This window comes from Scardinius erythrophthalmus (assembly GCF_964197995.2).
Source record: "Scardinius erythrophthalmus genome assembly, chromosome: 23".
In the NCBI taxonomy this organism is placed as follows: Eukaryota; Metazoa; Chordata; class Actinopteri; order Cypriniformes; family Leuciscidae; genus Scardinius; species Scardinius erythrophthalmus.
The window spans coordinates 7,993,948-8,016,795 of record NC_138243.1 but is presented as its reverse complement, the minus strand read 5'-3'; the positions used below and the strand labels follow the sequence as shown (position 1 = coordinate 8,016,795).

Here is a 22,848-nt window from a genome sequence, read left to right as displayed (position 1 = left end):
TACAAATAATTAATAATACAATAATAATGTAATTGTTCATATGTGTTTATTCTTGTTAGAAGATTTTTTTTACTGATTATGAACACAAATTAATCACAACAAACCAAATTAATTGTAATTGTATTAATTATACCAGAAAACAAAACAAGAAAGAAAACAAGCTGATACCATGGTATTTTAGGCCTACAATTCTAACATAATTTTTCATGAAAAATCAAGATTTTATTTATTTATTTTTCGAAAGTAAGGTTAATGTAAGCAGCTTCTTGCAATACTCTTCTAAATGCGTAATAAAACCTAAGTGCAAACATTACCACTTTAATGATCGTCCTTTATTTTTCAGTGCATTTGTTTTACAATATATGGCTATTACTGTCATGGGATTAATTTTATAACTATTATTATGTAGTAGTGTAATGTAGACAGACACAACTAAAAGAGGTTTAAATTTTTCTTTGTACACTGAATATGGGTTGGCACTTTTAATTTTGAACTCTCAAAGTGCACCAGATTGATGAATTTAACATTAAAATGCACAAAATTTTCTTACGGGGGGCATGCCCCCGGACCCCCCTAGAAGGCTTGAGGTCCACTCACCACAGATTTACTAAAATCCTGTGAGAAATACTGGTATTGCTATGCCAATGCAGTTTATAACTTTTTTTGGGGAGGGGGGATGAATCACTGTTGAGTATAGTTCAGTTGTATTAACAAAAGACAATTTTGCACTTATTTCATCTATTAACTCTCACTCATTCCTGCTCGCTCAGTAGTTTGGGGGTGGGGGGCGTTCAGGGACCTGAATATTGGATAGGGGGCGCTGGCCCAAAAAAGGTTGAGAACCACTGCGTTAAAACCACCATCGAGGAAGAAATATAAACTTTAATTTGAAAATGGCGTCGGACGTGAGCCGTGATGGTTCTGAAAATAAACGCAAACTAGAGGAAGATGAAGGCGAATGGGTCGGTCCTCTGCCCAATGAGGCAACACAGACAAAAAAGAAAAAAGGTACGTTAAATGAACTTCTTTTACAAAACACGGAAGCGTCTATCACCGTCCCTAACCCTAGTGAACTGCCCACACAGAGTCCTAGACAGCATTTTTGCCCATTAAAGTCGCCTGTATTATGTCTAGATTAAGTTTTGAGATACAAACTATGCTAGACAGCCGTTTCTATAACAGCTTGTGTTTTCATTGCAGCCACATGGTTTCATTTGACAGTTTTGAGATGTTTTATTAATGGAGCATATGTCTTCTTCTGCAGTTCTTGAGTTTGAAAGATTGTACCTGGACAATTTACCCTCCGCCGCCATGTATGAAAGAAGTTACATGCATAGAGATGTTATAACACACATTGTTTGCTCCAAGTAAGTTTTCTCCAACTTGCCACCACCAGTACATCACTTAATATATTTAGAAACACTGGCACTGGTCAAGCTGGCATCTATTGCTGAGTCCTGGAGCTGACATGTAGATCAACACTCAAGTGCATGTATTTGACTCCAGATATACTGATTATTATCATTTTTATACCATTCTAGAACAGATTTTATCATAACAGCAAGTCAAGATGGGCATGTGAAATTCTGGAAGAAGAAGGAGGATGAGGGAGTGGAGTTTGTCAAGCACTTCCGCAGCCACTTGGGTAGGTGTCTGTTACTACACACCTATCGTCTAGCATTGTGGTAGTGGGTTTCTCCTTCAGAAACTGTAAATAATCTGTCTGTGTTTGTCTCTGGTGCGTAGGTGTGATCGAGAGTATCTCCGTCAGTGCGGAGGGTGCGCTCTTCTGCTCTGTGGGCGATGATCAGGCCATGAAAGTTTTTGATGTCGTCAACTTCGACATGATCAACATGCTCAAACTCGGGTAAACTCGTGTGTGTGTGTGTGTTTAACACTCTGTCAAGTCACCTTTATTTATATAGCAATTAATACAACACAGACAGCTTTACAGTGATAACAGGAAAACGATTCAATGATGCAAAGAGTCCACAGTCGGCTGAACAGCAGCTCTAAAAGAAAATAGCGTCACTGTTCAGCTGAAGATATTTCAGTGTTGTCTCAGTTCCGTTGTAAAGATCATCAATTATTAAATTAGTTCATTTCATCTATAAAGCAGCTCTGTAGAAAACCGTGATGTCATCATCCTGCTCATTTCAGATCTCATACGGGAATGTGTCAGTACAGTCAGATCAGTGATATTGCTGAATATCAAGAGTCCTCAACTAAGCAAGCTAGTGGCGACACGACAGTGGCAAGGAACTCAAACTACATCATGTGATGTGATGGAGAGAAAAATGGGTTATCCTTGGCAGTATATAAAGAAAAAACCCTGAAGTTTGGTGATTTTAAAAAAAGAAAGAAATTAATTTACTATATTTTTTTTTTTAATGTATTTTATGTTTATTCTTTAATATATTGTATTTTGAGGGAATTTCATAGTACTGGACAACTAAATTATGTATTATTTGATATAGAAATAAATTATGCATAATTTAGATGTGAACATTGTCTAGTACCATGTTTATATAGATATTAGAAGAAATATTTCATATTAACCTTATTATTTTCAAATAATACAGTTTAAAAAATATAGCTAAGGTATTTAAATCCAATGTATCAAAGGAGGATTGGTGTCATCTGGTGGAAGAAATAAAGTCATTTGTGTGTGTTTTTAATATATATATATATATATATATATATATATATATATATATATATATATATATATATATATATACACACACACACACACACACACACACACACACACACACACACACACACACACACACACACACACACACACACACACACACACTCAAACACACACAGATACTTCGCTACTGATTTGTAAATTGTTCTAAAAATTGCTCTGTATTATTTGTAGTTCTCATTCATTTCCAAATCTCACAAGTGACTATTTTTTAAGACTATTATTCTTTTAGAATCATGACCACAAGTTTTTTTGTGTGTATTTTTATAGCAAGTTCTACAAAAAATCATATCATTCCAATGAAGTAAAAAATTCAAAACGTAATTTTTGTATTTCAGTTTAAATTGACCAAAGACCACCAGAGAGTTAAGAGATTTGTTTTATTTATTTCTCAGCTTCCATCCAGGCCAGTGCGAGTGGATCTATAATCCGGGCGATGCCATCTCCACCGTAGCCTGCTCTGAGAAATCCACCGGGAAGATTTTTGTATACGACGGGCGTGGAAGTAACCAACCCCTGCACAAGTTTGAAAAGATGCACAGCGCTCCACTGTCTCAGATCCGCCTGAATCCAAAATATCGCGTCATAGTTTCGGCTGATAAAGCGGGAATGTTGGAATACTGGACGGGCCTTCCGAGCGATTTCAAATTCCCACGGCAGGTGGAGTGGGAGTTCAAGACTGACACGGACTTGTACGAGTTTGCCAAATGCAGAACGTATCCCACCAGCCTGATGTTCTCTCAAGACGGCAAGAAAATGGCCACCATCGCCGTTGACCGCAAAGTGAGGATCTTCCGTTTCCTCACTGGGAAGCTGATGAGAGTCTTTGACGAATCATTAACCGTAAGTTACTGTTTGATAATTATAATAATTACATAATCACAGATTTCAAGGGTTAACAAAGGGTTAAGAGTTTGAGTAAGAGTGTGTGGTGTCTGTGCGATGGCAGATGTTCACGGAGCTCCAGCAGATGAGGCAGCAGTTGCCCGATATGGAGTTTGGCCGCAGAATGGCGGTGGAGCGAGAGCTGGAGAAGGTGGACGGCATCCGACTGACCAACGTCATCTTCGATGAGACCGGACACTTTGTGCTCTACGGCACCATGCTGGGCATTAAAGTCATAAACGTGGAGACTAACAGGTAGAGAATACACCGCACACTATCAAATGCATTTCTTCTATGATGAGCATATTTGCCATTTCTGAATCAAAATTAATTTAAGGGCACAACTTTTCAGATATCACGAAGAAGTCCTTCAAAAGAAAAGCTTTAGTAGTTTGTCATTAGTATAATTATCATCCGGTTTAAAATATTTTAGCATATAGAAATGATATCGTAGCGAGGATTTATTTTTTCTCTTAAAATATCAGCTTGACTTATTTATATGGCAATTGTGAATTGTCATGTTGTGCAACTCATCAAAACCTGAATGGTATTTATGAATAATTTAATATTTGTAAAAGAGTTTTTATGTTGAAAAACATTTTAAAGCTTTTTTTAAAAATGTAATATTAAATCAGGATTGTTCAACACTTTTTTTTTTGCAGAAATGCAATAGAATTTTTCTTAGTGTGAAGAACATTTAAAATAATATAAAGAACCTTATGTGCAATGGAAAGGTTCCATGGATGATAAGTAGGGTTGGGCATTGTTTCAATGCAAATATGTTAAAAAATAAATAAATAAAAAAGTCAAACATTTAGATATCAAATATATGTATTCTGTCTTTATGCAAATCATTCTGTCGCAGCTGAATACTGTGAAAAATAATTAGCAGCCTAAAGAACAACTAACTAATAAACTAGACTAACTAATATAAATGTCAAACATTATTAAAGACCAGTATATAGTCAGTAATACAATAAGCACAAGTAAGCAAATTAGCAATAGCACAAATACAACTGAACAAAGCTCAGAAATGAAAATCAAATCTAAAATAACACTGCATAGTTTTCTTTTTATAAATAAAATATAGATTAATCCTTATTAAAGTTACAAAAAAATTATTTCAGTCAAGATCAGTGAGTGATATTCTTTTTCATTTGTTGTTTGATTACCGCTAATTACAGAGTGCAGCAGGAATATTAGGCTGCTGTCACTTTAAGACCTAATGCACAGATCCAATATGCTGATACACATACAGGCGTAATTTGCGGTTGGGACGGGTGGGACTTGTCCCCACCACTATTTTCTAAGGTCGATATTGTCCCCACCACTTTTGAAACATCTCGTGGCACGAATGTACCAATACAAATAAACAAAACATCTCCAGTTAACTAGCAGAGCATTCATTTCGTTCGTTTTTTAAATAAGAGGCGATCTAGCGCTGAAATGTGTCGTTTTTTAAATCAACTGATCAAAGTGCTCGTTGCCGCTGCGATCAGTGGCGCGGATGCTATGTTTGTTTCTGGCTCGCGCACAGTCTTCACTCGGACGCGCGCTTCAATCCGTTGTGGAGAGACTCTCTATCGTTCCGGTGAAATTCGAAAACAAAAAGCACACAAACGTGTCCCTGCCTGATATACAACCACTGAAACACATAATCGGTTTAAAAAAAAACAAAAAACGATATGACTGCGGATTAGAACCCTGAACCTTTGACACGCTTGGCAAAAGTTCTACCCTTGGACCACTTAAATACACGCTTAAAACAGTCGGATCAACATATAATAGGCCTCATTGAACGACCACTTAAACCTAATCAATGTACTATTTAAATCGATTGCTGGACATCGTAATGTTATTGTACATATGTTTTATGATTAAGCATTGTGTTTACACAATGCAATGCTTCTTAAACAAGAAGCAAAAGAGAACTTGATTCAGTATCACACATTATATGAGAGGTGGCTTATTGTGCGTGCGCTCTGGATGTGCCCAGCACAGGAAACAGTGCACGAGTGCCAAATTGAGTTCTTTTGAATGGTTTAAAACCACTTTACAATGTTAAAACCACCTTGCAATCGATAAGCAGAATTAAAATTAATTTTATTAAGTATACGATTTCAGAATTGGAATTTATTTTCGATTCCCAACCCTAACAATAAGAACCTTTTTATTTTTTTGAGTTTTTAGAAAATGTTATTAATAACTTGGCTTGCTTTATTCAGCTACATTTAAAAAATAATAATAATAATAATTATGGTCTTGGATGCTCCTATTTATCATTGACCAAAATATCTTGCTTCATTCTGAAACTTGTCACATTACAGAAGCATAATGTTTTGTTAAAGGAGAACTCCGGTCAATTTTAACATTGAGCTCATTTTTTTGTACATTTGGAGTGCTGTCAATACAGAGAACAACGACAAAAATCGGTGTTGCCTACACCGAGTTATTCTATTTTTAAAATTTGCACCCTATTGACTTCAATAGGGCAAGTACTAAACCTGCTTTTAGGCTCTTAACATCCTTGATGTGTCATTACAAGTGCACAGAAAATGTGAGTGATTCCTTCAGAGTGATCACGGGTGAATCTGACTGCAGTAGATGTGAAAGAAATGTATAAAAATGAAGTTAATTCAGCCAGCGCTCATACCTCTGTTTACATCCTGTTTTCGGTGGAAGGCCATAGTAATTGACTGTCGAGTTCACGCGCATAGGTTTAGTGCCTATGATCACGCGCGTGAACTCGACAATCGATTACTATGGCCTTCCACCGAAAACAGGATGTAAACAGAGGTATGAGCGCTGGCTGAATTAACTTCATTTTTATACATTTCTTTCACATCTACTGCAGTCAGATTCAATGTTAAAATTGACCGGAGTTCTCCTTTAAGATTTCATGTGAAATTAATTTTTGAAAACTTAAGCTAAGATTACAGCATTGGCCTAAATCAAATCAATACATGAGCCATTCTGAAAGTTTTTATTCTGTGTCTATGAACCGTTTTCTCTGTCAAGGTGTGTGCGGATCCTGGGCAAACTGGAGAACATTCGTGTGGCGCAGTTGAGTCTGTTTCAGGGAGTGGCCAAGGCCATGCATGCGGCACCAACCATTGAGATGAAGGCCTCCGACAATCCAGCGCTGCAGAGCTCCAACCCAGACCCCACCATCTTCTGCACCGCCTTCAAGAAGAACCGCTTCTACATGGTGCCATTACAAAAACCCATAGCATTTACAACGCTATCCTGAAGCTTTGCTTTCTGTATATGTTACTCTAATCATTTATTTTTAGGTTACTGTAGTGATTTCTGTATAGGGCTTTCCACACTTAAGTTACCTCTGTTGAGTTAACTCTGGTTCTTTCTAAACCCTGGGTAAACCGTTATCTTGTGCAGTGTTCACGCCATGTTGTAATTGACCATTCGCAAAGACCCGCCCCCTTTTGTTACTAAACCCTGGGTTAGCATCCTCATTTGCATATTTGTCAGTGTCATTGATTGGACGAACGCAGCGCCTACTTGCGTATTTACGTAAAGGCATCCTCGGATTATATATTATGACTATCCTGGATGGACTTTTAATACTATAAGGTTAAGAATTAAACGGTCTATTCTTCACTGCAACTGATGTGTTTTCCATCACCATTTGGCATTCAGGGGTTCAGAACGATGATAACCCGGGGTTAAGCGCAGTGTGAAAAGCCCTTTCCATTGTAGTCCAGGAGAATCTGACACTAGACTCTTAATACTGTATTTTGTTTTTGAACAGTTTACAAAGAGAGAGCCGGAGGACACCAAGAGTGCCGATTCTGACCGCGATGTCTTTAACGAGAAGCCGTCTAAAGAGGAAGTGATGGCAGCCACACAGGCAGAAGGGCCGAAAAGAGTGTCAGACAGCGCCATCATTCACACCACAATGGGCGACATTCACATCAAACTCTTTCCTGTGGAGTACGTGTTTGTCATTTGACAGCAGTTTGGTCTGAGACGGCAGTATGTTAATTTATTTATTTTTGCTTCTCAGGTGCCCCAAAACAGTGGAGAACTTCTGCGTCCACAGCAGGAACAGTTATTACAACGGCCACATATTCCATCGTGTCATCAAGGTATGAGCACCTGTCGAGTGTTTAGATGTGTGCCTAAGGATCTGTGGATGCGAGTGGCTTCTCGTGTGTGTGTATGCAGGGCTTCATGATCCAGACCGGAGACCCGACGGGCACAGGAATGGGTGGAGAAAGCATCTGGGGTGGAGAGTTTGAGGACGAGTTTCATGCCACACTGAGGCACGACAGACCCTACACCCTCAGCATGGCCAACGCAGGCCCGGGGACCAACGGGTCGCAGTTTTTCATCACTGTCGTCCCAACTGTAAGACCATCAGATCAGTTTTTTTTATATATTATACATTTATTTATTATTATTATACATTATAACCCATTTTTGGGTTGTCTTTTTTTTTTTATGAAACCTCAAGATTTCGGATACATTTCTGAATACTTTTCCCAACCCTAATTATTCAATTAAGTCGATGTAGTCATAAACGTCACACTGCTGTCACTTCTTGAATGTCATGTCAGTTACAATGAGGGGAAAATCATCTCAAGTCATTCATTTTGAGCTGCCAGTTTGGCTTATTAATTCAATGAATTGTTTTCTTATTCTCTCTTCATTAGCCCTGGCTGGATAACAAGCACACAGTCTTTGGGAGGACCACTAAAGGTATGGAGGTGGTCCAGCGGATCTCCAACTTAAAAGTCAACCCTAAAACCGACAAGCCATATGAAGACATCAGCATCATAAACATCACTGTCAAATAGATGTGCGGTCTCAGCTCTACTCTTCTGATTTTGTAAAATAAAGTACCCTTTTTTAATAATACTAATTTTCATCAGTGATGCGTCATTCAGCTTTGTTTTTAATAGCGTAACATTATGAATGGTTATACAAAAAGCTGTGGTCAAATCAACAACAAATGAGGGTGAGCAGTGTGCTTCTTGAGAGGCTTCAAAACTCACATTAACAATAACTTCAGATCCTCCTGCAATAGGGGACAGGGAATGTCTTCATACATGCTTTTTATCTAAGTACAGTTATTTAACGTTACATGGCAATGAGGAGCAATGTTTCGAAACAAAGGATGGTTCCTAAACCAAACTAATGCAGATAATGTCAAGTAATGGAGCGTTTACATACGGCCACAGTTGTGTTATGCATGAAGTCTATCAATGAATGAAAATGTAATGTTTTTGCTTTTAAGATGCTAAGAAATACTTGTTCCAACAAATCAAGATATGCCAGGTATTAATAAGCAAAGGACTGATGAACTGGAAGCAGGTTTATACTTTTTTTTTTCTTCTTCATGACAACTACAATTCTCCTTTAAAATATAAATAATCAGTAACATTGTTTTTTGCCACAAACACATCCATCTCTTCATACATGGTGAAAATACACCTACACCCATGCATCAGTCATAAGACCACAAAGGACATTTCAATAAATATTTACAGGCTCATTTAAAGCCCCAAAAAACTCACAACAGCCATTTAAAAAAAAGCTGGAGATGCTAAGAATAATGGTATGCCTTTAGGTGAATCTCACAACAACAACAACAAAGCATGTGTGGGTCACATTTTACCTCCAAAATCAAAATGTTACAGATGTGTTTAAATCCCAGTGATAATTTTAATATTTATTTTAATAAATATCCATAAAGGCAATACTACCATGTCTAAATAGTTAATTGTCTAAAACAATTTCACATTATATTACAGTAATGAGAATATAAAGGTAGAATGTGCTTGATTGTAATGAACAATGCTATAATGCAAACTCAATGTTCCTAGAAAAAGTTTAATTTTAGAAATTAATGTGAAATAAATTTTATATATTAAATGGAAGCATGACCTATACATGTTGTTGACATGTTTTGTGAAATTCACCCAATTACTTGATCAATGGCAATGCATTTGATCACATGACCTGTCCAATGATTTCAGTAACTAAGGTTAATCTGACACAACAGGCACTTCACATTGCAGTAACCATGAATCTGGTGATGGAGCCTCGTTTCATCCTTATCTAAGGGGCTTTACCTACGATTAAAACATTTAATAGATCTATATAAACCTTGTGCTGTTTGCACACATGATCCTACAGGGATTTTATAAGGGTGTCTGTACAAAAATGACCAGTATATTTGGCTCAAGCACATCTAGAAATTTCTCCAGGCATTAGTTACTGTTAGGCGAATGAGCAAACTGACCTTGAAAAGACAAGCATCATAAACCAGAAGTTAATTTCTATGTTTTAACAGAAGGGACAGTAAGTTTAGTTAGTCATGTTCGTTAACTTCTTTTCAAAGGAATAGTTCATGTTAATCAACTTTATGGACAGCATCTGCAAATATATTTTTGTTTACAACACAATTTCAACTCACTTGAAATTATGTTAGGTGATAACCAGCAGGATGTTGCCTTGTATTTAACCTGGAGTCCTAAATGAGCTCCATTTATGAACACCATTGAACCACAAGTGCACACAGCAGCAAGTCTACTAATGTATGATGGTATGACATGGGTAAAACATGAGCAGGGTGACTGTGCAAATGACACGGACAGGCTTGAGTTGTAAGTCACAAGTCTATTGAGAGTGGGTAAGCGTCCCTCAGGCCACATCCAGAACTCCTGCGGCCACCAGCTGGCGTGAGAGCCAGTCCAGGCCCTCGTGAAGCCCCATGCCACTGCGGGCGTCACAGCCCTGGATGTGCCAGCTGCGCCCGCAGCACAGTTTGTGTAAGCTCAGGAGCTCCGTCATCTCCTCCACGGACACCGCGCCGGGGACGTCCTGCAGAGACATGTCAAAGAGTCTTGGTCAAGAGTTAGAGAATCTCCAATAAAACAAGCGATAAAAGCATTGATTATGCACGTTGTCATTGAAAAAACAAGCGATTTTCTCCGCTTTTTCTTCAAAATGTTTTTAAATGTTCAGATTCATACAATAAAATATTCCCGGGGCGGTGACATTTTTGTGAAAATTATCAAAAACACTGGCATTGGTTTAAACTCTAGCAGGGTTAAAGCCTATAAAGTGTAAACCTCAATACAAAAGTGCATTTATTATTTGTAACTACAAAAATAATTAAATATTTTTTTAAAATAATGTCATGTTTAAAACAAAATAACCAGAACAAACATTTGTTCACATCTCTCACCTGTTTGTTGGCGAAGATGAGCAGCAGAGCATCTCTGAGCTCTTTCTCGGTCAGCAGTTTGGCCAGTTCACTGTGAGACTCCATCAGCCGGTCTCGGTGACAGCTGTCAATCACAAACACCACCGCTGGGAGACAGAACAAATGACCAGCTTCAGTCATACACACTCATTAATGAGCAAGAAATGTGATTGTGTGAATTTCATTATGAACAAAGCCACAGTGAAGTGAATTATTAACTCCAGAAGCAGCAACTCTGCGTGTTACCTTGTGTGTTCAGATAGTAGTGTTTCCAGAGTGGGCGGAGTTTATGCTTGCCACCCACATCCCAAATGGTGAATTTCAGGTTTTTGTATTCAACAGTTTCGACATTAAAACCTAAAACAGAAATAGAATATTTTATTATCTAAACACCGTTGCATGTTTGCATTTCTGTACATGTATTTCCGTTGCACAAGGATACCTATGGTCGGTATGGGCTGCATAAACTCATCTTGCTTCAGTTTGAAGAGAATAGTAGTTTTGCCAGCTCCATCTAAGCCCAAGGTCACAACCCGGATCTCCATCTTTGGACCAATGTGCACACGGTTGTCCTGGAAAAAAAGACAGACACAACTGTTTAATTCGGATATCAAACACAACATCACTACACAAAACTCAGCTCAAGTACAGCAGTTCCTTTCTTAGCACGCTAATAACACAACCAGACAAGACAAAGTTAGCTCATGCTGTAAAATGTCATAAAATCATACATCAGTCAGGGTTTTCCATCCAACTATTTTTGATGCACATTTTGAAAATAAAGTTAATGCATATAAATTCTCAGAATCAATTAACACAGAAATGTAATGCACTAGATGCAGATTATCTTGAGTTTTGTGTTTGTTGAATAGTTCACTTCAAAATGAAAGTTCTGGAACACAAAAGAAGATATTTTGAAGAATGTCAGTAACCAGACAGTTGATGGACCCCATTGACTTTCTATACTAAGAAAAAAAATTGATCAGTGGGGTCCATCAACTGTTTTGTTATTGACATTCTTCAAAATATCTTCATTTTTGTGTTCAGCAGAAGAAAGAAACTCATGCAGATTTAGAACAACTTGAGGGTGAGTAAATGATGACAGAATCTTCATTTTGAAGTGAACTATTCCTTTAAGATGATGGAAAGAGTTTATTTGCATTCTGATGACGTGTTGTGACCATTGTGCATGTAAAACACCATGGTATTATGCATTAGGCCCAACAAGAGATCTGACCTTGTTACAGAATTCTTCCAACAAATCCTTGACATTGGTATGGAATTATGAAGTTTAAACTCTAGCCATATCATTTTGCACGCAGACAATGGCCATTAGCGGCTGTTTAAGCCCCCATAAGCCAAAGATAAACATCTAACACTGCATTACAATGTTTGATCTATGTGCAGTACACTGCTGAAGGCATCTGTTTGTTTGACGAAAGGGACGGTCACACTACACTACACTGACTTCCATTCATATGCATGCAAATGCAGGAGACTGGATATGCAAACTCATGGAATGTTTGCTGTGCACCAAAGTTCAAGTTTGGTGAACTCTGATTTGAGAATGAATGTTTACCGCGTCACCAAGGTCAGATAAATCCCATCACATAGAGCCTCTTTCACCTAGCTATCATCATATAGAGACTGTGTCTGTTCCCCGAATTTGGAAATCCAAAAAACGTTTAAACCCATCTAAGGTTAAAAATTTAATTGATGTTCAACAAATAAAAAACAGCTATATTACAGATGAGCAAATGCTAAAGCTTGGGTTGCTGAATATTCGATCGCTTACTTCAAAAGCACTCGTTGTTAAAGATATGATTTCAGATAATAACCTAGATGTGCTGTGTTTGACAGAAACCTGGCTAAAACCAAACGATTACATTACTTTAAATGAATCAACCCCACAAGATTACTGTTATAAACATGAGCCTCGTCTGAAACGCAAAGGGGGTGGTGTTGCTGTAATTTATAGTAATAGTTTCAAAACCACTAAGAAATCAAGTTTTAAATATAATTCTTTTGAAGCATTGGTGCTTAATGTGAAAATATATAGTGTAAACGATAAATCACGTTTGAGATTTGTGCTGGCTTCTGTATACAGGCCACCAGGGCACCATACAGACTTTATCAAAGAATTTGCGGACTTTCTATCAGAATTAATATTGACTGCAGATAAAGTACTAATTGTTGGTGATTTTAATATACACATCGATAATGAAAAAGATGCATTGGGATTGGCATTTAAAGACATTGTAAATTCAATTGGAGTTAGACAACATGTGTCAGGACCCACTCATCGTCGTAATCATACTCTAGATCTAATATTATCAAATGGAATAGATGTTGATGCCGTTGAAATTCTGCAGCAGAGCGATGACATCTCAGATCATTATCTAGTCTCGTGTAATTTGCATTTAGCCAAGGCTGCAAAGCCGACTCCGTGTTACAAATATGTTAGAGCTATCACTTCTGCTACTAAAGATTGCTTTATTAATAATCTTCCTAATCAGTTTCATCATCTCAGCATCTCAGATAGCTTAGAAGAACTAGATATTACAACAGAAACGTTTAACTCTCTCTTTTCCAGCACTTTAGACACAGTTGCTTTGTTGCGCTTAAAGAAGATTAAAGAAAATAGTCCAACGCCGTGGTACAACGAGCACACTCGGGCCCTTAAGAGAGCAGCCAGAAAAATGGAGCGCAACTGGAAGAAAACAAAACTAGAGGTATTTCGCATTTCATGGAAAGAGAGCTCAATTACTTACAGAGAGGCTTTAAAAGCTGCTAGATCTGCTTATTTTTCAACCCTATTAGAAGAAAATAAACATAATCCTAGGTATTTATTTGAAACGGTGGCTACCGTATCTACCTTTTCTGTCAAAGATATTAGAAAAGGCAGTATCCTCACAACTGTGTTCCTTTCTTGAAAGAAATGATATCTGCGAGGATTTCCAGTCAGGATTTAGACCGTACCATAGTACCGAAACAGCTCTCGTTAGAGTCACAAATGATTTGCTCTTATCATCCGATCGTGGTTGTGTCTCTCTATTAGTGTTACTCGATCTTAGTGCTGCATTTGACACCATTGACCACAACGTTCTTTTAAATAGATTAGAACATTATGTTGGCATTACGGGAAATGCACTAGCATGGTTTAAATCATACTTATCTGACCTTTATCAGTTTGTAGCAGTAAATGATGAGATGTCTCATCGATCACAAGTTCAGTATGGCGTACCACAAGGCTCAGTACTAGGACCGTTGCTGTTCACTCTGTACATGCTACCCTTAGGAGATATCATTAGGAAACATGGCATTAGCTTTCACTGTTATGCCGATGATACTCAGCTCTATATTTCTTCAAAACCTAACGAAACTTATCAATTCACAAAATTAACGGAATGCATAGCGGATATAAAAAATTGGATGACTTGTAATTTCCTACTTCTAAATTCTGAAAAAACAGAGTTTCTAATTATTGGACAAAAAACTTCCTCACGTAATAATCTAGAATACTGTCTAACACTCGATGGCTGCTCTGTTAAGTCTTCGTCGTCGGTTATGAACCTGGGTGTGCTCTTTGATACCAATCTTTCATTTGAAAGTCACGTGTCTAGTATCTGTAAAACTGCATTTTTCCATCTTAAAAATATATCTAAATTACGCCATATGCTCTCATTGACAAATGCGGAACAATTAGTTCATGCGTTCATGACCTCAAGGCTAGATTATTGTAATGCTCTACTGGGTGGTTGCCCTGCACGCTTAATAAACAAACTACAGCTGGTTCAAAATGCAGCAGCTCGAGTTCTTACCAGAACCAGGAAGTATGACCATATTAGCCCAGTTCTGTCAAAACTGCATTGGCTCCCTATTAAACATCGCATCAATTTTAAAATATTGCTGATTACTTACAAAGCACTAAATGGTTTAGCTCCGCAGTACTTGAGCGAGCTCTTAACGCATTATAGTCCGTCACGTCCATTGCGATCTCAAAATTCCGGCCAGTTGATAATACCTAGAATATCAAAATCGACTGCTGGCGGTCGATCCTTTTCCTATTTAGCACCAAAACTCTGGAATAGTCTTCCTACCATTGTCCGGGAAGCAGACACACTCTGTCAGTTCAAAGCCAGATTAAAGACACATCTCTTTGACCTAGCTTTCACATAATACATTATAGACTTCTATAATTTAATGTTAGGCTGCATATATTAGGTCAGCCGGAACCGGGAACACTTCCCAAAAATCCTGATGTACTCGTTACATCATGAGAAGAATGGCATCTACGCTAATTTTAGTGTCTGTGTTTATCCCGAGGTTTTCCTGCAGCCTGCCGGATCCAGGCCGTATCCAGATCTGACGAAGGACCTTCGCCTGGACCGATGACAACGCAGTGCTGAAGTGCCAACTAGTCTCTCCCTATGGAGGATCCCACTACCACTCTACAGATAAGGCGTTGTCGGGAAAATCCGTTTCGCGTTCCTACCCCAAAGCAACAAAATAAAATAAAATTCTTTATCAAAATTTATAGGGAAAGACAAGTACTTTGTTTAGGCTTGGCTTGTAGGGAATTCCAAACCTGCATATATTCAAACGCACATAACTATAGAACCCATTCTAAATGCTCATGTGAACGCCATCAGTGTTTCTCACAGGTTCGCATTTAAAGTCTGTAGAGAGAATGGTGTCGTCTTAGCGGCCCCTAATTTAATAACAAATGATCATTGCGACGGAAGCAAATCAATCAAAACTAACTTTAGATGGAAATAACTTAACTCTGCTGTAAAGCCGAAACAATCTCTGTTACCTTAAATTATACGCTTATCTCTGTAAAGCTGCTTTGGAACAATCTACATTGTTAAAAGCGCTATATAAATGAAGATGACTTGACTTGACTTGACTTGACTCCCATATGGAGTGGAGATGTGTGACCAATAGAAGATCGATACATCACGGCATGACCTCTTAAATTAACTCAAAGATCACAAACTTTGCGTTTCTTTGTACGTGTTAAATGTTAAAGGGTTAGTTCACCCAAAACATTTCTGTCATTAATAACTCACCGACATTCACCATGTCGTCATTGACCTTCCACGTCATTCTTCTACGCTGTTGACGTAGTGTAAACCGTGTCGCGCGTCCTGGTTCTACGTCAGAACACCACCTCACTATTGGCTAGCTCCTGCGTCAACATCACACGTGTGTTTACAAGTTGATTGTACTGAAATGTGTGTTGGCAGTGCCTGTACACAACCATCATAAAATGATAAAAATCCATCCAGTGTTTTTTTTTTTATCTTCTTATACGTTTCCTCCCATCTCAAATCAAGCTTTTCGATTTTGTGACGTCACAAAATCGACGCCCCTCCCACTATGGTTGATTGACAGCAGCGTTTCAACACAGACCCGCCCTCGTGAGTGAGCTGTCAATCATAGCACGCGCCGACGCGCGTTCATTGTTGATAGCTGGAGCACTGAGTAGAATGGCGTCGGTCTAAGAGATTGTGGTGTTCTGTTCTTGGGTGTAATAACGAACACAGCATCATACTGATGTTCCTAAATCCGTACAGCTGAAAACGCAGTGGCCGAGTTTGTTTTCGAAAGAAATATTCCCCACGATCAACGTCAATGCTTTCATGTTTGCGCGAATCATTTCACCAGATTGCTTTATAAACGAGGTCAGTATAAAGCTGGCTATTTGCTAAGAAGCTGCTCCTGAAAAAAGGATCGGTACCAACTATTCATGTTCCTGCTGCACCTCCAGAAGAACTGAAGTGAGTGTAACGTTTTATTGACCTTTATATTAATCTTTGTATTAATCTTTGCAAATCGCTAGCACGCTTCACGATGAATGTGGCTATTTTTACACTCAGGGTACATTACGGCATGTTTTCTATATACGACGCTATCAATATAATTAATAATCCCACGTTTATAATGAACGACGCGTTATGGTTATTGTGTTATTGTGTTACAAACGGTGTACGCACAGAACAGAGGGGCGGGGTGAGCAAAGCTCATTATCATTTAAAGACGCATGCACTTAAACGGCGTGCTGAAAACAGAGCTGTTTTTGACCAGGTAAAATGAGTGTTTTCTTACAATACTAATGAGAATTTTTAATTAAAGTATATTACAAACTTTTAATTTAGACCCTAAAGAATCATATTAGCTTGTACAAATATGACATTATATGACCCCTTTAACAATGTCTTTTTTACCTTTCTGGGCCTTGAAAGTGGTTGTTGCATTGCGGCCTATGGAGGGGTCAGAAAGCTCTCGGATTTCATCAAAAATATCTTACTTTGTGTTCCGAAGATGAACGAAGGTCTTATCGGTTTGGAACGACATGTGGTTGAGCAATTAATAACATACATTTCATTTTGGGGTGAACTAACCCTTTAATTTTATGTTTTTCTAAAAGTCATCTCTCATCCATCGCTGTGTCCATACTGTGCAAACAAGGCGATGTAAAGTACCTTCGTGAAAGTCACAGGGATGCCTGCATCCAGCTGAATGTGGTCGGCCAGCTCTGTAAACTGCTGCTGCTGTTTCTGCAGTGTCTCCAGTAGTCGGTTGATCTCCTGTTTCGACAAAACCACCCTGCAATCATCCTAAAAAGACAACAAACCAACTGAAATTCCTGACCTGCTTCTGATCCAGCTGAGTGTGTGACGTGACAGAGTGTGTGTGTGACGTGATGGAGTGTGTACCTGCTGCAGTGTTTTCTCGCAGTGCAGACAGGCAGTGGACACCTGTGACAGCAGGATGGTCATGTCCTCCTGCTGCTGTCGAAGCCAGATCAGCCTCTCTCGCACGTGCGCGTCCACCACGCTCAGGGCCATCTCCTCTTGACGACACAGGGTCTCGTGTAGGTCGGCAAAGTAGGCACGTACGCAAGACCGGGCGCTTTCCGCTGTTCCTGGAACCTGAGAAGAAACCAAGAATCTTACACAGATGCAAAGGCTTTAGGCGATTACAATCACCCAAAAACACACTCATACATGTTCAGTGTGGGCCATGCCCATGCTGTCCTCCACAATCTGCTCTCCTCCTTCAATCTGCTGCACAATGCCCACTAGTTTCCTGGAGTACTCCGACACTTCCTCTGTGAACGTACGGATGCAGTGTGCCATATCCAGGATGGAGCCTCGAATCTGGTTGGCTTCACCCTCTAGTACAGCATGCTGGTAAAACATTTCCATGAAAAGAGATCAGGGAACAAGTGACTGAAAACAGGAACAAAAAATCAGATTTAAATTACCTAGAAATATTTGAATAATCCAATAACAATTCTTACAATACACAATAACCTTTTTAATACATGCTTTGTTTGATTGATGCATTAACATTTTTGCTATACATTATTTGTTGCAGATCTCCCATTCTGCAGTTTCTAATGAACTTCCTCATGACGGAAACTCCCACAGGGTAAGCATTTTTTGGTTGACAGCAAAATGATTTGATTATACATTTATTAATTGTGTATTTGATAAGTAAACTGAGAATTATTAAATTTGATTCAATACAGTAAACAGCAAATCGATTACATAACTCGTAATGAATCTTAGGCAAGTTAAAAAAAAAAACTACATGCAATTTTAAATATAAAAAAGTTCAGCTTTCATTTTAATTTTAGGTAAAGTTCAGTGATTTTTTGGGGGGAGTTTTTTTTTATTTTATTTTTATTTGTATTAGTTGTTTTTGTTTTTTTTTCAATTTGAGTTATTTTAGTACTTCATATGTTCCATTGGTAAGTACATGAAATAATTTTCTGTACATTGTATTTTAATTATAGTTAATGTTTACTTTAAGTAACATGTTTTTAATGGTTTTAGTTTATTTTAGTTATTGATAATAACCCTGCTTCAGACTTTTTATTGCACCAGAACCAACAGCAAAACAAATTATTAATTATTTTAAAGTGAAATATTAAGATATTTCTTGAATATTTCAATTCAGTTGCATCCAAATGACTTTTAAACAATGCATCTAAAAAAAACAATCATTGTTTTAACATAGAAATGTACAAGAATCGAAATGGGATTGAAAGAGAATCAATCCAAGCCAAATTCTATGCCTAAAGATTAACAAGTGGTTTTGAACTGAGTTGCATTGTATTTCTGCACCTTATGCCCTTGGTGCTTTCCGTACTCCTTGCACACGCAGCACATGAGCGGCCCAGGCTGGCAGCCGTCTTCCAGGCACACGAACTCGATGGCGTGCACCTGGTGCTGCGGGCAGAGCATCTTCTCATGGGGCTTGTCTGCCAGGGGCACACGCCGGTGCTTGGCCAGCGTCCGGGTGGAGTGTGTGAGCTGGGAGCACTCGGCACACAGGTGCGTGGCACACACCGTGCAGTACATGGAAGCAGTGTGAGTCTCATCCTCATCACAGCGGATTACACACTAATGGAGAAATGGCAAAAATTCACAATAAAATCACTGTATCACACAGCCTAATTTATTGCTTTGATAAAAATGAGTCAGCAACAATATAAAAGTGTTCAATAAAATGACAAATATTCTTAAGACAAAAATATTATATATTTTAGCTGTAATAATCATAAAAATAAAGAATAATCATAATGATTATTATATGAATTATTATTTATTTTTAATATAAATATAAATACACGATTTAAAACTGAAATCGCATATTTCGAACCTCGCCCATCTCCCGAAGTGAATCCTCTGACATGCCTGACTGATTGGACGCCCCATTCTGTAGCCGTTCAAGCAATTCTAGCAGGGCAAAGTTCTTCTTCAGACCCCACACACCCGAGTCTCCTACAGAGCACAGTGAGAAAATGTTTCTTTCTACTACATAAAGTCTAAATATAGAATTATACTGTTATTATGAAGAACAGAACGGCAATGTTAAGCTCACCCAGCTCGGTGACCTGTCTGTCGAAGGGGCAGCGGACTGCCCTGCCGTGGAGAGGCAGACGGGTCAAGCAGTCGTGACACACCGTGTGTCCGCACAGCAGCAGCCGCGGGACCTTGTCCCCCTGTAGAGAAAACACATCCTCGCACACACCACACTCCAACACCTTCACAATCACATGCATACACATGATTTAAATTTATGATTGACAAATGTTAGCATTTATACACACACATTCATTCATTTATATTTATATATATATATATATATATATATATATATATATATATATATATATATATATATATATATATATATATATATATATATATATATATATATATATAGAGCTGGTAAGTCCCGCCCCTTCCGCAAAACCCCGCTGGACCTCAAAGTTGAAAAACCGTCAATGCAAGTGAATGGGAGAAAATAATTATTTTCTGGTCCCGTTTGAATTGTGCCATGAATGTGAACATATGTTGTCTGTGAATTTTTTATATAACTTTTCGTGTAAAGAATGATAAAAAGCAAAGCGGGTAGAAGTTTGATACGGTTAGACTTTGTGTAAGAGCACTTTGTGGACTACAACTCTCGACGTGTTTGAAACGTCAACACACTAGCACACGGACTAGCTCACGGATCCCGCTAAACATGGCTGTGTCTTTGGTGCACTTCACCGCCTTCTTTCAGGGAGAGGACAAAATCGTTGAAGTTGGTGAAAACCACGGGTAAGTCAACTTTATGGGGTGACGTCACATAGGCGACATGTATTCTTTCTCGTTATGTCTTTTCCACAACTGCTAGCCGAATAATCATACCATATACTGTCAAACTTGTAACATGAAAAGTTATATAAAAAATTCACAGACAACATATGTTCACATTCATGGCACAATTCAAACGGGACCAGAAAATAATTATTTTCTCCCATTCATTTGCATTGACGGTTTTTCAACTTTGAGGTCCAGCGGGGTTTTACGGAAGGGGCGGGACTTACCAGCTCTATACACTCACCTAAAGGATTATTAGGAACACCATACTAATACTGTGTTTGACCCCCTTTCGCCTTCAGAACTGCCTTAATTCTACGTGGCATTGATTCAACAAGGTGCTGAAAGCATTCTTTAGAAATGTTGGCCCATATTAATAGGATAGCATCTTGCAGTTGATGGAGATTTGTGGGATGCACATCCAGGGCACGAAGCTCCCGTTCCACCACATCCCAAAGATGCTCTATTGGGTTGAGATCTGGTGACTGTGGGGGCCATTTTTAGCCTGGCTCCGCCCTCCTACGTACTTCCGCTCAATTTCATTTTCCTTCAGTACTACGTCTGGGACTGCTGTATATTCTTAGGTTTCCAGAAATCAATTTTTTGTAGGACCAATCAGCGAACAGAGGGAGTGGCTGAGAACGATGACGTTGAGATCGTGCGCTAGTTTGAGTTGACATACGTCACGACCAAATGTTAGCGATTGGTTATGGCAGATCCAGAGTGACTCTGGGCAGATCCAATAGTTTTAAACTTCGACAGAGTACCCGCCTACAAGGAAGTTAACGCTTGTCAATGGAGAGAGGCCAGACTCTCTGTACAAATGAAATGTACGAGAGTCTGGTAGAACCAGGCTAGGCCATTTTAGTACAGTGAACTCATTGTCATGTTCAAGAAACCAATTTGAAATGATTCGAGCTTTGTGACATGGTGCATTATCCTGCTGGAAGTAGCCATCAGAGGATGGGTACATGATGGTCATAAAGGGATGGACATGGTCAGAAACAATGCTCAGGTAGGCCGTGGCATTTAAACGATGCCCAATTGGCACTAAGGGGCCTAAAGTGTGCCAAGAAAACATCCCCCACACCATTACACCACCACTACCAGCCTGCACAGTGGTAACAAGGCATGATGGATCCATGTTCTCATTCTGTTTACGCCAAATTCTGACTCTACCATCTGAATGTCTCAACAGAAATCGAGAATCATCAGACCAGGCAACATTTTTCCAGTCTTCAACTGTCCAATTTTGGTGAGCTCGTGCAAATTGTAGCCTCTTTTTCCTATTTGTAGTGGAGATGAGTGGTACCCGGTGGGGTCTTCTGCTGTTGTAGCCCATCCGCCTCAAGGTTGTGTGTGTTGTGGCTTTACAAATGCTTTGCTGCATACCTCGGTTGTAACGAGTGGTTATTTCAGTCAAAGTTGCTCTTCTATCAGCTTGAATCAGTCGGCCCATTCTCCTCTGACCTCTAGCATCAAAAAGGCATTTTCGCCCACAGGACTGCCGCATACGGGATGTTTTCCCTTTTCACACCATTCTTTGTTAACCCTAGAAATGGTTGTGCGTGAAAATCCCAGTAACTGAGTAGATTGTGAAATACTCAGACCGGTGTATTTAAAAGAATAAGCTTCGAGTACAATCCATGTAAACATCCATAACTATATCTTCATCATTTCTCAAATTACCCTATAATTTGAGTATTTTGAGGCACAGTGCCCTTTCTAGTGTTCTGACCGGTTGGTCATTTATCTAGCCAGCTAACGTTACTACTGCTGTCATAACTGTATATTTATCAATATAACACACTACTTCATAACGACTTGTTTTTAATCGATCTCTTACATTAGTGTGCAACTTTGTATTTACTATAAAAACCGCAGTGACAGTATTGAATGATGCTATCATTAGCGTGCTAACGCCCTGCAGAATCTTACTGAACTCCACCGGGACCAAAATAAAATCCATCTCATGGTTTTTATAAGCTAAACATCTAGTGTAGTAGTTATTTATGTCATGTATGTCGTACCTTCACCGCATTTGAAGTGTTTCCGCGGCCGTGTCGTGCACACGGCTCCATCGACGCCTGTTTATTTACACCGACAGCAGCGGCCATCCTCGGACTGAACCATCTGATGACACGTCAATGTGATCATGACATACTGCCTTTGAACAAGTTCAAGTTACTATATAAAAATGTATAGGAAAACTCATTTGTTCACTTATTCCTATTATAATAAAAAAGGTATCAGGTTTGTTTTATGTCTGAATAAAAATACCATTCTTGTCACAAAGGCACCCCTCTATAACAATGGATCAGTCCGTCAGCTGTTTCCGTCGACGAAGTTAA

General features: G+C 38.8%; 2 protein-coding genes across 3 annotated transcripts; one reads left to right on the top strand and one right to left on the bottom strand.

Moving 5' to 3' along the window:
• The first annotated feature begins 807 nt into the window (after positions 1-807).
• On the top strand, positions 808-8,479 carry ppwd1 (peptidylprolyl isomerase domain and WD repeat containing 1). The gene is made up of 11 exons (XM_081354761.1): positions 808-1,008; positions 1,265-1,367; positions 1,542-1,645; positions 1,747-1,867; positions 3,112-3,559; positions 3,666-3,856; positions 6,620-6,809; positions 7,371-7,552; positions 7,626-7,707; positions 7,787-7,969; positions 8,275-8,479. Exons 1-11 carry the CDS (start codon positions 894-896, stop codon positions 8,416-8,418), a joined length of 1,863 nt encoding a protein of 620 aa, XP_081210887.1. The 5' UTR covers positions 808-893; the 3' UTR covers positions 8,419-8,479.
• A 16-nt stretch (positions 8,480-8,495) lies between these two features.
• On the bottom strand, positions 8,496-22,664 carry trim23 (tripartite motif containing 23). Of its 2 annotated transcripts, XM_081354762.1 has the most exons (11): positions 22,528-22,664; positions 19,731-19,893; positions 19,509-19,630; positions 18,971-19,249; positions 17,846-18,028; positions 17,555-17,770; positions 17,321-17,455; positions 11,275-11,404; positions 11,079-11,189; positions 10,815-10,939; positions 8,496-10,447 (listed from the first exon to the last, which is right to left on the bottom strand). In XM_081354762.1, the coding sequence occupies exons 1-11, from the start codon at positions 22,612-22,614 to the stop codon at positions 10,268-10,270; spliced, it is 1,731 nt and encodes a 576-aa protein (XP_081210888.1). In that variant the 5' UTR covers positions 22,615-22,664; the 3' UTR covers positions 8,496-10,267. The 2 variants fall into 2 exon arrangements, with proteins under 2 accessions (XP_081210888.1, XP_081210889.1); XM_081354763.1 differs by lacking the exon at positions 19,509-19,630 and having other exon boundaries at positions 18,971-19,159; positions 19,744-19,893; positions 22,528-22,622.
• Between the last annotated feature and the right edge of the window lie 184 nt (positions 22,665-22,848).

Excerpts from the sequence above, each read along its gene's own strand:
- ppwd1 (XM_081354761.1), top strand. The coding sequence starts at position 894 with ATGGCGTCGGACGTGAGCCGTGATGGTTCTGAAAATAAACGCAAACTA. Across the intron at positions 1,868-3,111 it reads ATCAACATGCTCAAACTCGG|CTTCCATCCAGGCCAGTGCG; the intron begins GTAAACTCGTGT and ends TTTATTTCTCAG. Across the intron at positions 6,810-7,370 it reads AGAAGAACCGCTTCTACATG|TTTACAAAGAGAGAGCCGGA; the intron begins GTGCCATTACAA and ends GTTTTTGAACAG.
- trim23 (XM_081354762.1), bottom strand. The coding sequence starts at position 22,614 with ATGGCCGCTGCTGTCGGTGTAAATAAACAGGCGTCGATGGAGCCGTGT. Across the intron at positions 19,250-19,508 it reads CACTTCGGGAGATGGGCGAG|TGTGTAATCCGCTGTGATGA; the intron begins GTTCGAAATATG and ends TTTCTCCATTAG. Across the intron at positions 10,940-11,078 it reads CTACTATCTGAACACACAAG|CGGTGGTGTTTGTGATTGAC; the intron begins GTAACACGCAGA and ends TCTGTCTCCCAG.